Source organism: Cervus canadensis, chromosome 10 (assembly GCF_019320065.1).
Source record: "Cervus canadensis isolate Bull #8, Minnesota chromosome 10, ASM1932006v1, whole genome shotgun sequence".
Classification (NCBI taxonomy): Eukaryota; Metazoa; Chordata; class Mammalia; order Artiodactyla; family Cervidae; genus Cervus; species Cervus canadensis.
The window spans coordinates 61,594,757-61,609,351 of NC_057395.1; the positions used below are offsets into that span (position 1 = coordinate 61,594,757).

Sequence of the window (14,595 nt, forward strand, 5' to 3'; positions counted from 1 at the left end):
TCCAGAAAAGCTGCACCAAAATAACAAAAAAGGGGACCCCACTGAGGGTGACTGTCAACACACAGGCTGTAGGAACAGTCTAGTGTGTGCTTGAATGGATAACTAAGTCCAAAGCCACAGCCTCCTAGAAGCATCAGCCAGACTCAACAGGAAGCAGAAGTAGCTCCTGCGACGGTCTGAAATGAGGGGAGGGCAGCGTGGCTCACTGATTACCGGGGCATCGGACACGGGGGAGAATTCTGATTCCACCACTCACTCCCCCGTGTGTTCCTTGGCAATAATCACCCTCTCTGAACTTTAGTCTCCTCTGACATTTGAGGTTCAACCATATCAACCAATCATGTCAAAGATGAAGTTCATGTATGGAAAGCATCCGGCACATAGTAGGTACTCAATAAATGTGCATTTCCTCCTTCACTCTCTGCTTTTGCTTTTAAGGTGTTTGGTTCCACAAGGCAAGAGCTGCTCTCACTGGACTAAGGGCTGGAACTCCCTAAGCCTCATTTTTTTCATCTGTACAACAGACTCCAAAGACCCAAGGGGTAGGAACAAATTCCTCATGCCTTCATTTGGGGAAGGGAAGAAAAAAGGGTAAGGGTAGAGAACAGGATGCCACACGATCCCTCAGGCCTGGGAGACCGGGTAGCCTTTTTCAGGTTATACAAGTGGGAACATGATATTCACAGATGGAGGGATGCAAAATGGTCAGAGCACACCCAAGGCATCCTCATCTTAGCCCAGTGATCAAGAGAAAGGACTGGAGCATGGATGCCTGGGCTCCATGCCCACCGTGAGACTCTGGACGTGTCACCTCACACTCCAAGCCTCAGTTTTCCCCTTCGTAAAATGGACGTATTCATTCCCACCCCACACAGGGCTGTGAGGATTTGTGAAAGGCTGGATGTGAAAAATAGCAATGCTGGGCCTGACATTTAGGCAGAGCTAGGCAAGCCTTAGCTGTTGACACTGTTTTTATTGTGATTATTATCCAGTAGCTTGAGTCCTAATGACACTGACCAGGGTTCTTGGCCTTCCTTAGTCAACAGAAATTGACTAGGGGCCAGACAATAAATTCAGGCAAGGCTTTACTGGGGCGCCTGCTAACAGGAGGGGCAAGTGAAAATAAGTAACAGGCTCCCTTGCTCCTTCCCCCCCTCCCCGAGGCGGGGCATGCTGGTTCCTTCTATGGGGTGAGGGTAGGGGGTGTGTCCAGGGGTTGGGCTGGAGGGGGGCTTAGGTGATCTGCCCACCCTTTTGGTGGTGTGGAGTGCGGAGGGTATGTGCAGTACCCTGCTTTTGCTTCAAACCCCCTTGTTTTGGTTCTCAGCCTTTCAGAAGAGGCAGTTGGGTTTTTGGTCTTTTTGTATCTTATTGTCCATAATTTGCCCCAAATTATGCCCCAAACTGCAGATGCACACAGTTATTTTTAGTCCCTTATAGTTTCTTTGTATCTTGTTACTCAAAGAGACATTTGTCCAGGAGTAAGCACTACAGCAACTAACCCTGTGGTCATCTTCTCTGTGTCCTTGGGCACCTGTCCCTACTGGGCCTCAGTTTCCACCTCTGCAAAGAAGGAGCAGCAACCCCTCCCTCCAGTGTTCTGTGAAGATGTTTAGCTCCCAGCATGTGACTGTCAAGCAATTGAGATTCAGAAGTCAGGAGACCCCCCACTCTGGAACCGAGGGGTGCCCCAGATGTAGGGAAATCAGAGACAACTTGATTCTTTTTCTACATTGGATATGAGACTTTGGCCACCTGATGTGAAGAGCCAACTCATTGGATAAGACCCTGAAGCTGGGAAAGACTGAAAGCAGGAGGAGGGGACAAGAGAGGATGAGATGGTCAGATGGCATCACCAACTCTATGGACATGAGTTTGAGCAAACTATGAGAGATGGTGAAGGACAGGGAAGCCAGGTGTGCAGCAGACCATGGAGTTGCAAAGAGTTGGACAAGACTGAGCAACTGAAAAACAATGACAGTGAGACTGGTGGCGCTTGTGGTTAAGAACCCACCTGCCAAAGGAGAGGTGAGAAAGGTGGGTTCGATACCTGGGTCAGGAAGATTCCCCTGGAGAAGGAAATGGCAACCCGCTCCAGTATTCTTGCCTGGAGAATCCCAGGGACAGAGGAGCCTGTCCTGGGGTCGCACAGAGTCAAACATGACTTAGCGAGTAAACAACAGTGAGACTGAGGTCCCTCCCAGAGCTCCAGCAGCTGCCTCTCCCGGTGTTCCAAACGTAATCTTCAGGCCACCTTGGAGCCAGGGTTCCCAGCCTCAGCCCCACTCACAAAACCATGAAATCTTGAGTAACATCCCCATCTCATTTTTCTGTTTAACTTGTCAATCAAACAGCTTAACGGCCCCACCTACTAATGTGACTGGCAATTATTTACTTTGGAGAGCCCTGAAAGACACCAACAGATTGCCGAATTCTGAATTATCTATAAATCCATCTCTCGATCACTCATTTCCTGATTTCCACACTATAAAAAAGGCTGCCTGCTCAGCAAAGCAAGGAGACCACGACAGCTGCCAGGACCTCTGAGAAGCCAGGTGAGACTTGTGCATTGGACCCTCCCCCACCACCACCACTACTGCCTCGGAGGGCAGAGGTGCTAACCTCCACACTGTGGCATCACTGGCTGACTGCACTTCAGATCACTCTTTGGGGTCTTCCAAGAGAACCAAGGCTTGCCATTTGGGGGGCAAGGTGATAAGCATCCACTCTGCCTCCCTAAGAGACCATTGACATCAATGTAGAGACTTTTGGCAGCAGGCTATTTGATGGTGATAGGGAGCACGGGGCTGTAGGTACACTGCTCAAATTCCACGTGAGCTAGGGATCTCTCATGGGCATACTCCTCCTGCCCTAAATCCCAGTCTCTACAGAGTTTTATCTTGAGTTTACCACTGTGCATTGCTCAGTGTACACCCTCACTCCATTGTGCATCCAGACCATCGTCCAGCAACCTCCTACAATCCACCCAATTTTGTACATTTTGGTGCATTTTTCTGGGACCAAGCGTCCTTAGCTTCCATTGGAGTCATAAAAGATCTGTTGCTGAAAAGAAATTCAGAGGCCCCAAGCCAAGTTTACCTCCCAAGGAAGCCACAACTGGCTCTTTGGACCAAAAAGCCCTTTAGATTCCTGTGGCAGCAACAATGATGGCTCTTTGGCCAAATTGGCCAGTTGATGGGATTTTGCCTAAAGCAGCCAAGTGTCTCCAGCGTGTGGGAGCCAGCTCATCACCTTTACTGACTTCCAAAAAGGCCCTGGAGAAGGATGGTGGCATCTGGGAAGAGGACTGGTGCAAAAGGGAGGCAGGTGTCAAAAGTTGCCCAGGAAGTTCGTCCAGGTCATCTTGAGGGAAAAGAGAAAGACATGGACAAGATAGTTTGTATATTGGTAGGGGTGGAGAGTTGGGGTGGGAGGGACACCTTCCTCCAACTGCAGTTCTGCCATTAGTTTGCTGTTTGACCTTGGGAAAATCACTACCCCTCTCTGGTCCTCTTGTCCTTGTTGAATGAGGACTTTGGATGGTCCCCAGGATTTCCCAGCACTGGTATGAATGAGATGGTAACTATAGCCCTGCCACCTTTGATAGTCTTGTGACTTGCAAGGGCTTCCACAAAGCATCACGCGCTACACGCAGACCAGAGGACTTAAGGAGGATGGTGACAAAGCAGAGGAGCTCCTCAGCCACTAGCACGTTTAAGCCTTTTAATTTGCTTTGTCTCATTCAATACATTGTAAGCAAGCGCAACTGGAAAGTAAATCTGATGGTCACTTAATTTAAACAGAGGCCCCCAGGGCAGAGAGAGCTATCTTTAAATCCTATCCCCAGTGTGTACTTGTGACGTTGGGAAAAGTTACCTAAACTCACTAGACCCCCGTTTCCTCACTGGTGTAATGCAGGTGCCGAGTGTCCACATCTTAAGGGTAAAGATGAAATCAGACACCGAATGTGGAGCACTCAGCCTGACACCTGGCTCAGAGCAAATGCCTTGGCTGTAGCTATTCACTCCCTGGTGTGCTGGGGCGGGGGCAGGCAGTGGATGGGTTCCTCTCTAGTATCTGTGCCACAGTGGTCCTCTCCACAGATACTGAGTGAGAGGATGTTTCAAATCGGGAGCCTCGTCGTCCTCTGTGGGCTGCTGGCCCAGACCACGGCCCTGCTGGAAGCCCTGCCCGTGCCCTTGGACCAGACTCTGCCCTTGGCTTTGACTCCAGCCCTAGCCCCGAAACCCACAGATCTTGCTGGAAGCTTGACAGGTGGTAAGTGAGAGTCTGTGACAACTTCTTCCAGGTGTGTGTGTGCGTGTGTGCGCAATCATCTCATGGTTGGGAAGGGGGCTAAAAGGGGGCAAGGACTGAGGAGCCATAATTGTCAGATCTGACCCTCAAGGACCCCACACCCATTTCCAGCTCTCAGCAACAGCCTGCTCTCTGAGGGTCTGTTGGGCACTCTCAAAAACCTTCCGCTCTTGGACATCCTGAAGACTGGAGGGAACGCTTCCAGTGGCCTGCCGGGGAGCCTGCTTGGGAAAGTGACTTCACTCACCCCTCTCCTGAACAACATCATTGAGTGAGTAGCCCTGAAGCAGGGCCTTGGGCCCCACCAGAGATCTCCCGCTGGAGATCAGCCAGCCCCAGGTAGTGGCCCTGGAGGAGGGAGCTGGGTCATCAGAACATGAGGCCAGGATTCAGGCTGAGACCCCCTCACAGTCTGGCAGGGAGCAGCAGCTCTCCTGAACCAGCAATTGCTCCCAGTCCTGAAGTGCAGCTTGGATCTCCGTCATCATCTATCACCCTCACCATAGTCCTCTGAGGTCAGTTTAATAATCCCTAGATTTACAGAAAAGTGGAGGCACAGAAAGGGGTCTGTGCCCACACCACCAGAGTGATGCAGAGTGCAGGTGCTAACTCTAACTGACCTAAGTCCAAAGCCAAGGCTTTTTTCCACTCTACCATGATAATTTTGCTCTCTTTATCAGTGAAATCCCTTCTTAAGTTGCTCTCCTCACTAGTGAACACGGTGGCTTTTGATGTAAGCAAGAAAATGTAAGCTATTCTCCTCAGTGACATCGTCATGTGATGTCCGTGGGACAATCCAATTAACAAAGAGCAAGAGTGGAAAGTGAGCTGGCAAGACTGGGTCCTTTACAGAACTGGATCAAATCCATTCCCAGGATTCCTACCCTCCCCAGCCCTCACCTCCCTGCTGCCCAGATGCTTGCCTCTGACTTGAAGACAGACAGATATCCTTGAGTCTGATTTCTGTATCCATCATGTACTTGCTGGGTGACCCGGGGCAAGGCATTCAGTCTCTCTGGGCTTGGTTTTTCCATCTGTAAAATGAAGATTATGGTACCCACAGAGAACTGTCAGGAGGACTGGAGAAGATGTAAATCATCTGACACAGAGGCTAGCTCAGAGAAGAGAAAAGGCCTCAGAGAAGAGGCTTACTTCCACCCTCTCTGTTTTCCCCAGCTTCCTGCTCCTCTATCTTCATGATAAACTTTATTGATTGACCTGCCATTGAAGGACTCAGCAAGATTCATGATCCCTACTCTTAAACGTGAAGGACTTACTTCAGTTGCCCCGACATCATCCTCTCATCCACTTACCCACCCATACATCCACTTGACCATCTGCCCTTCGTCTAACCACTTTCTCTTCCATGCATCTACCCACATATTCATCCACCTACCTGCTCATCAGTCCACAAACTCAGCCAGTATAAAGTAACCCCTTTCTTTGTAAGGCTCTGAGCTGGCGTACAGGATGCAAATATAACCCAGACACAGTTTCTTATCTTGGAAAACCTCATAGACCTGAGGTGAGCAGACGGATCTGACCCAGCGCAGAGGATGGGAAAAACTGATGTGAGACTCAAAACCCATGTGGCTATTGTTGCAAGACTCCCCTCATATCTCCTCCATCCCACCTCATGGGTAGCTCCACCTCTGAGATGCTCATGGTGGGATTAGATGTGGTTTCTAAGTTTAGGACTAGAGGAGTTAATGTTTCTCACTCCAGTGTTTCTCCCTGGGCAGTTTGAAGATCACTAACCCTCAGCTGCTGGAACTGGGCCTCGTGCAGAGCCCCGATGGCCATCGTCTCTATGTCACCATCCCTCTGGGCATGATCCTCAATGTGAACACGTGAGTGGACTCCAAAGGGGGATGGGAGGATGGCTCACCAAAGGAGACCCTGATGATTTTGAGTGGTAAGAAAGAAAAAAGCTGTTGGGGTCTATCCAAAAGACCTGAGCCTCCAGCTTCAGCTCATTTGCTGCTATGCGGAGTGACCTTGAGTCACTTGGGAGACTCACTTGGCAGACTCACTTGGCCTCTTTGAGCCTACTGGGAATTGAGAGGAGTACAGCTGTGGGCAAGATGGAATGAGGCAAGACTGGCATATCTGTCCAGAAGAAAACCTCCTCTGCCTTTGGACATGGGAGCTCAGCTACAGCGGACTGTCTCCTGTGCAGGCCCTTGGTGGGGAGTCTGCTGAAGCTGGCTGTGAAGCTAAACATCACCGTGGAACTCTTAGCTGTGACAGATGAGCAGAAGCATGTCCACCTGGTTGTTGGCGACTGCACTCACTCCCCTGGCAGCCTGCAAATCTCCCTGCTTGATGGGTGAGGCCAGAGGGGTGGCTGCTCCTATTGAGACAGTAGGATGGAATGATGGGTGAATGCTTGGAAAGATGGAACAATGGGGGAACGGGTGAGTGGGAGGGTGGAAGAGTGAGATGATGGATGGATAGATGGACAGATGGATGGATGAATAAGTAAATGGTCACTACCCCTTCTTAGGCCAGGCTGATCAATTTTATGCTGGATTAGGCAACAAGAAATTTGAGTTCAAGCCCCATCTAGCTGAGGGATATGGCAGGAGATGGAGGGCTCCCTGTGTGAACTTGAACAGTTCTTCCCCAGCTTGAGTCTCAGCTTACTCAGATAATTGTAATATGGAGCTATATTGGCATTATTGAGAGAATCCTCAAAAATAATAAATGTGAACATGCTTTGTCCCAGTAAAGAGTAAAATAGCTATGGAGCCCACAAGGGTGATTATTTCAGTTACTCTTGAAAGGGAGAGGGAGGCAGGTATAAAATACAGGAGCCACCCCCATCATGACTAACATTTATTGAACACACATATGTGTGTCCCATGTATCGTCTCATTGAATCCTCATGACAACTGCATACTAAGCACTGTTCATTCCTATATGGATTCTACAAAGCCTGATTGAACACCTACTGTGTGCCGGCACTATGTGTTTGTTCTACATGTACCTAGTGTGTGCACTGCTGTGCGGGGTGTCACTCCCTTTGGATGGGCGCATTGTTATGGATGCACGTGGGTGTGGAGGCACAAGGCCAGGTCCCCTTATCAGTACTGAGACTGCAGTGGGCAGAAACCCAAGCTTCTCCATGCCAGCCCCAGGCCCCTGCACTCTCCGTGATTTTCTCTTTCAGATTGGGCCCCCTCCCCATTCAAAGCTTTGTTGACAACCTCACTGGCATCTTGAATAATGTCCTTCCCGGGCTGGTGCAGGAAAAGGTAAGTGGAGACAGAGTGCGGTCTCCTGGTCCTTGGATCTTAGAGCTTCTCAAGCTAAAAGAAGCCCCTGAGGGAGCTTTTCTGAGTCACTCAGTTTGATAAGTAAATTTCATCCATCAGTCTACCTGTCCACTGGTCCATCTGTCCATGTTTCTTCTTCCCATCCTTCAAAATGTACTGATTGGTTTCTGCTCTGGGCCAGGCACTCTATGTGTCCACACTATAGCTGAAACAGATCGGTTCCTGCCCCAAGAAGCTCCCAGTCCACCCCCACTATGGCTGCAGACAAGGCTCACCCAGCCTATGCTCAGGATCTCCTATGACCAGAAACCCACCCCTCCCAGAGCAGTCCGCCCGATTCAGAAACAGACGCCAGATCACAGAGTGAACAACCACTCACTCTGTGATTGGACACCTCATCCCCGCCTTCAACATCTCCATCTTCCCAGTGTGGACGTGTCAGGGTTCATCTGTGGGATTGCTCAGAATCAGATACTCTCAGACACAGACAAATGATAGAAGATCTCTGCAGAGGACCCATACTCGGGATGCGGTTGCTGCCAGTGTCTCCCAAGGTGCCTAATGCTCCTTTCTGCCCCTGACTCAGGTGTGCCCCCTGGTCAATGCAGCTCTCAGCCACTTGGACGTCACTCTGGTACACGCCATTGTCAGTAAGTACCCGCTCTGGGTCGGGAAAATCCCCTAGAGAAGGAAATGGCTACCCACTCTGGTATTCTTGTCTGGGAAATCCCATGGACAGAGAAGCCCAGTGGGCTACGATCCATGGGGTCACAAAAGAGTCAGACATGACCCGCTTCCAAGTCCTCTCTCCCCTCTGCAGGAGCAGGGCTTTTCCCCAGGGAGCTCTGTCCCCACACACATGGGACAGCTAGGGCCCTCCAGTCTCAGCTCTCCCCATTTTAGAGTTCTTTTTTGCCTTGAATTATCAGAATCATCTTAAGACCTAGACCCTTCTCCCCACATCAGCCATAACTTAAGAATAGCTGGGCTGGTTGATGAAGGAGGCACAGTCCCCTTCAAGCCCTGCCTGAGCATGGTTGAATCTCAGAGTTCCCATTTCCCAGGCCCCTGAGGACCATGAAGATCCCTGGGCTCCTTCCCTCTGGTCTGTGGTTATTGGCTTTTTTCCCCCCATTTTCCAGATGCACTGATCCACGGGCTAGAATTTGTCATCAAGGTCTAAGACTTCCAGGAACGGACCTGGCCTCTGCTGAGCCAGTGAGTATTGCTCCATATTCCACAGGATCTGGGGGGTAGTCAGCTGTTCTCCTCCTGGTGAGGGCAGCAGGGGGCTTGGGACAGTGCCATCCAAAGGGAAAGACAAACAGCCATATAGACATACACCAAGATGCAGAAAGAAGTCCGCAGAAAGGCTGACAGTGGCTGACAGTGGTGGAAAGACACAAGTGGCACCACAATACAGATACAAAGGGAAGCACACACAGTCATGGATACACACACACACACACACACACACACACACACAAAGTGCCCAGACACACAATGGTTACTCAGGCAGACGTACAGATGCACACAGTCTCACATCAGCACACGTACACCTTTACACTCACATATGCAAACACGCCACACATAAATACACATGCACACACAGACACACACTCACTCAAGCACATGCACAAGGAGCCCCCTGACTCTGGGTCTGGGCTCCCCTGGTGGCTGGAGACAAGACCCCCAGCTCCAGGGTCTCAGCCTCCTCCCCACCCTCTGGAGGGCAGGTTTGATCGTGGGCCAATACCATCTAGACTGAGGGACCTTGAGTCTCCATTTTGTCTGGGGTCTTCTCCCAACAGAACCATTTCCTGAGGCAGGATTCACTGCCTGCCCGAGGGCTCACAGAAGGCTGACCCATGTCCTGGACAATGACACAGCCATGCTTGGAGACCAGAGCAGCCTTCTCGCCAAGGAAACTTCTCCCTTTGCTTTCCCACCAAGCATGTGTCATTCCTTGTTCATCACCAAATAAAACTGCCCTTTCTCTGCGTAAGATATTGTCATTCTTCACCATCACTGGAGGGCTCACAAGTGGGAAAGAGTCCTGGCCTGAGTGACTGGAGCTATAGAACAGAGTTTGAACCTTACATTGAAGATCTTAATGGTTTAGGACAGAAGGACATTCAGATGAGCATGGATTTCAGAACAACTGCTCTGGGGTTCTTAGGATGTGCCACGGGGGTTGGATAAATGTAACTCTCCAGGCAAAAGTGATGATACACAAGACAACATTTCACAAGAAATGAAAATGACAGACTAGAGAGATGTTCAGGAAGTGGACCTAGAAGGGTGGAGGTGAGGGAGCAGGTGAGATTCCCATCTGTGTCTCAGGTGGGGGATCCCAAAGGTAACCAGAAATATGGGGGGATGAGTTGATTCCAGCAGGAAGATCATGCCTTTAGCTGTGGCCATGCTGCATGAAATTGCCTGGGAGACCTCAAGGAAGCCATCCAGGAAGCTGATGGATACAAGTTGTCTAGCACTGCTCTTTTGCCTATTTGCCTCCAGTCAATACTAGCCTCTTCTCTGCTTTTTCAACAAAAGGATGATAAAGATGATGGGAAAGAAGTATAGGAGAAAGGACAAACTAGACCAAAATGTTCATTGCTGAAAGGCTTGGGAAAGTGAAGCACAAAGAAGGGTCAGAGGAGTTGCATATGAAAAAATTATTGATGCCCTGAGTGAGAATCATATTTTAGAAGAAGAAACCTGATTTTAAGGAACTGAGAAGAGAATGGGATATAAGGAAGTTGAGACTGTGAATCCAGGTAAGGTTTATGAAAAACTGGAAGCAAGAAGGAAGAAGAAGGGCTACCTAGGCTGAAGAACATTGTCCTCTCAAACAAAAAATAAACATGCTCTCATTATTTGAGGTCCTTAGAGGACCAGCTCCACCTTTTCACTCCATAGAGGAGGCCTTGGGTTGTTGTATATGAATGACTTGTACAAGGTCACAGAATGACAAAAAGGCAACTCAAGGACTGAAACATCACAGATATTGGGAGACCCCACTAACTTTGTAAGAATTAGAAGATGCAGGCTGGTATTTCTCAACCCCTGCCAAACATCTGCCATCATGTCTGGACCCACCACTATCTCCACTCTCTGTTGCCACCAACCAATATGGCTCAGGGAAGGACAGTCCAATGGTTCAGAACTGCAAGAAGGTTTATTATAGGAAACCAGTATACGTCTTCTGATGAGGATTTAAGAGGGGAAGCATTTTCCACAGTCACAGAAGTATAAGATCTTTGAGCTCAGGATGGATAGTTAAATTCTGTAAGAAGCTGAATTGATTGTTATGACTATGAATGACTTGAAATACAGAAAGGACCTTCCAGATTGGAAACCATCAATCAGGGCCTGACTCGGAGAGAACCCAGGCATGTCTTTCCTGGTCAGGACTGAGAGTCTCCCAGGGCTGAAGCCCCAAGAATAAAGGTGGATAAAGATGAGCGCACGCACACACACACAAACACACACACACACACCGGTGGGGGACCATCAGCACTGGTCAAGCTGCCCTCTGACCTGGCACTAAACTGTATTCCTGCCTGGACGCACATCCACTGCCCATCTCCGGTTACTATTTTCTTCTCACTGCTCCCTGGACTTCTTCCTATAGCTCATTAGTGGGTGTTTTCCCTCCCCTAACAATTTCAATTCCTAGTTAACCAGTCTGACATTCCCCAGGATACAAGATAGTCTGCCAAATGACCTGGTTAACCAGAGCACATTTATGACTTTTAATAGTGACATTTCCACATTTTTAAAAGCTCTCCACAAAGATGTCAGTAGCAATGGCAATGGCAAGTTAAAGACTTCCAAAAAATTCTCTCCTACCTAAAAGCAATTGGAAAACTGGCAAAAATTGTCAGAACCAACTTTTTCAGAATTCTTACAGCAATCTGGGTGGGGAGGAGGTGCTATATTCAATAAAGATTGCTGAATCTTTGTGACATTTTATCAAGCTTTGTGACATTTTATCTTACCCATCTCCCACTTTTCAGCTCCATAATAGACTTGAAAACTAAAATCTCAATATCTTGGTGAAAACCAGTAGCCTGGCAACCAGTGGAGGTCAGCAGAAGGGGATGGATGGAACAATTTCAAAGCCTCATTCCCAGAGAACTGTCATTATTCAACCGGTCCATTAGTTCCCTGGTTGAGCCCATTCCCAAGGCTGTCTTGACATGACCTGACTCAGAGTTCAGCCAGTCAATGTGAACTGTCTTTTCCCTAAGGACATTTGTCAAAACGGTACACAGGCCCTAAGACTGGATCCCCAGGAGTCTTGTGGACTCTCAAGCTAGTCCACATTCAAGTTTTCAGGAACTTGTCATAATTACCTTTAAATGGTCCTACAAGTTACCGGCTCCAGCAGCCTCTGCTTCAGGTAAGCTGTTCTTGACTATAATTCTATGTATTCATCTGTCTCTCCAGATTTCGAGATGGCAGTTTGTCCTATGACCTCTGCCTGCCAATATAGGAGACATGAGTTCAATCCCTGGTCCAGGAAGAGTCTACATGCCACAGAACAACTAGTCCCACGCACCACAACTATTGAGCCTGTGCTCTAGAGCCCAAGAGCCCAACTACTGAGCCTGTGCACCTCAACTACTGAAGCCCACACGCCCTAGAGCCATGCTTTGCAACAAAGAGAAGCCACCACTGTGAGAAGCCCACCCACCCCAACTAGAGAGTAGACCCCATCTGCCACAACTAGAGGAAGGCCCTCGCAGCCCCAAAGACCCAACACAGCCAAAAATAAATGAATGAATATTCTTTTAAAAGATGCAAGGGTGCAGGGAGGGTTCCTACTCCTCGTAGGGACACAGTTGAGAGCCCGGGCAGTTGATAAGGCAGGGGAGCAAGAGCCAGAGACAGAATGCTGGTTGCATGTGACCCTGACTGTCACATGCATGGTCATGCATGGTCACATGGTCACCCCTACTTGCATGTGACCCTGAATGCAAAGTAGCCAAGACCAGTCACAATCCCACAGCCCTCTTGAGCTTTAGCTGCAATGCAGCGGAGCAGAACTCACTGCATGCATCCTCCTCTTTGGGAATCGGTCTTCTAAGCTATGAAATGGGAGACTTTCAGCATTTGAGTCCTGGTTTCAGAAGAAAACTCTCTCCCCAGGAAAGGTGCTGTTTTATTTATGCTACAGTTGAATACCTGGCTCCCTTCATTTCCCTTTGTATTAGTTATCTATTGCTGCGTAACAAATTATCCCAAAACCTTTTGGCTTAAAACCATATACATTTATTCTATCACAGTATCTGTGGGTCAGGAATATAGAAACAGTTAGGTGGTTCTGGCTCAGAGTCTCCCATGAAGTTTCAATTAAAATGTTTTCCAAGATTGCATCTTCCAAAGGCTTAACCAGGGCTGGAGAATCTACCCTCAGTACTTTGCCTCTCCGATCTCTCCATTGGTCTTCCCCCAGAGCAAGTGGTCTAAGAAAAAGAAAGAGGGAAACTCCAGAATCTTTTATGACCTCATTCTTAAAGTCATGCATCATCACTATCTGCTATCTTCTCTTCATTAGAAGTACATCACTAAATCCATTCCACCCTGAAAGGGAGAATTAACCCCCTCTTTTGAAGGGCACATCAAAGAATTTGTGGACATGTTTTAAAACCACTGTCCCCCTCTCCATTCCAGATGTTTCCCTGGGCATTGTACTCAATAGCCAAAGGCTCAGAAGCATGTTTTCCTAAGCAAATGAGCCTTTTCTCCTTAGATAAAACCTTGAGCCTCCCAATAAGGTAGAAGTGGCTGCAATCCAGTTTGGATTTTGAGTTATTGTTATTTTGACTGTTTGTCTAAAAGCAGTTTTTCCTTCCCACCACATTCAAATCAGATAAAAGTAGAAATACACTGACAAAAGTGGAGATACAGGGCACAGTTCCAACATTTCTGCCCTCTGTCAGTGTTTCCTCCAGCGCTGATGGTATTTTCCCTCCATTTGTGAGATAACTTCAGACAGAGCATGAAATCCCAACGGGGAAACATTTTTGTTCTCTGTTTCTTCTTTTTCCCTTCTTGTGACTGCAGCATGAAGGAAGTCTCACTTGGAAGCTAGTCTGTCTTTACTACTTCGGGTGAACTGGCTACAACCAAGAGAGAGAGAAAGTGAGATCCTCCAATTCTCAACACATTTTTCCATAAAATTTCACACTTTTCTTTTTCACTTATATCTGGTTTGTGGTTACATTCTATTTCTGAAAGTTGATAACGCTGGGACTTTTAACTGAAAATTGTGAAGTTACCTATTACAATAGATTTTCTTTAAAAATAGAGAGACAGTTGAAAGGAGGAATACTGAGTAATAAGGTAATGGTGGCTGGTTTGGGGCAGAAATCCGGGAGGTAACATGTAAATGATTGGAATCTGGGGATCAGATCCTCAGATCCTCTAATGGGAGACCACTCTCTTGATGCCTGGAAAGCCTGGCTTCTGGACAGCCAGAAGCCAAGTAGACCTCCAGGGCCCTAGCCAGCACGTTCGTATTGCCCTGTGACCACTAGAGAGAGCTGTTGCATGGCAACCCAGCAGTCATCTTGAAAATGAACATTTATTTGGCAGCAATGGTGAGCCTGGCACCTTGCTAAACCCTTTAAAGGCAGGATCTTATTTAATCCTCACCCAGAGATAGGACTCTATGACCTAAAGTCATCCAGACTGTGAGCAGCAGATTCTGGTTTCAGATTCTGGAAGTCAAACTCAAGAGCCCAAGCTCTTTGCCACTATCCTCCAGCCAAATTTGCACATTTTCATTTTTACTGGTTATTCTCCTATTGGGTACGGATTGCAAATGCATTCACTATCCCTCCACCTCCAGCATACCAAATTGTTTTATGCTATTAGATGCTTGACCCTAAAAGTGGGGTGCCTGATCTACCGATGAAAATACAGGATACCTAGTTGAGCTTGAATTTCAGATAAACAATGAATATTTTGTGAATGCCCCCAATATTGC

General features: G+C 48.2%; 1 protein-coding gene across 3 annotated transcripts; it reads left to right on the forward strand.

Annotated features, from left to right (window-relative positions):
• The first annotated feature begins 2,495 nt into the window (after positions 1 to 2,495).
• Positions 2,496 to 9,596, forward strand: BPIFA1 (BPI fold containing family A member 1). 3 transcript variants are annotated; one of them, XM_043479791.1, is made up of 9 exons: positions 2,496 to 2,555; positions 4,104 to 4,278; positions 4,429 to 4,588; positions 6,060 to 6,167; positions 6,497 to 6,646; positions 7,490 to 7,574; positions 8,182 to 8,245; positions 8,738 to 8,813; positions 9,407 to 9,596. In XM_043479791.1, exons 2-8 carry the CDS (start codon positions 4,119 to 4,121, stop codon positions 8,776 to 8,778), a joined length of 768 nt encoding a protein of 255 aa, XP_043335726.1. In that variant the 5' UTR covers positions 2,496 to 2,555; positions 4,104 to 4,118; the 3' UTR covers positions 8,779 to 8,813; positions 9,407 to 9,596. The 3 variants fall into 3 exon arrangements, with proteins under 3 accessions (XP_043335726.1, XP_043335725.1, XP_043335724.1); XM_043479790.1 differs by lacking the exon at positions 2,496 to 2,555 and having other exon boundaries at positions 4,055 to 4,278; positions 9,393 to 9,596; XM_043479789.1 differs by lacking the exon at positions 2,496 to 2,555 and having other exon boundaries at positions 4,055 to 4,278.
• Positions 9,597 to 14,595: the final 4,999 nt, after the last annotated feature.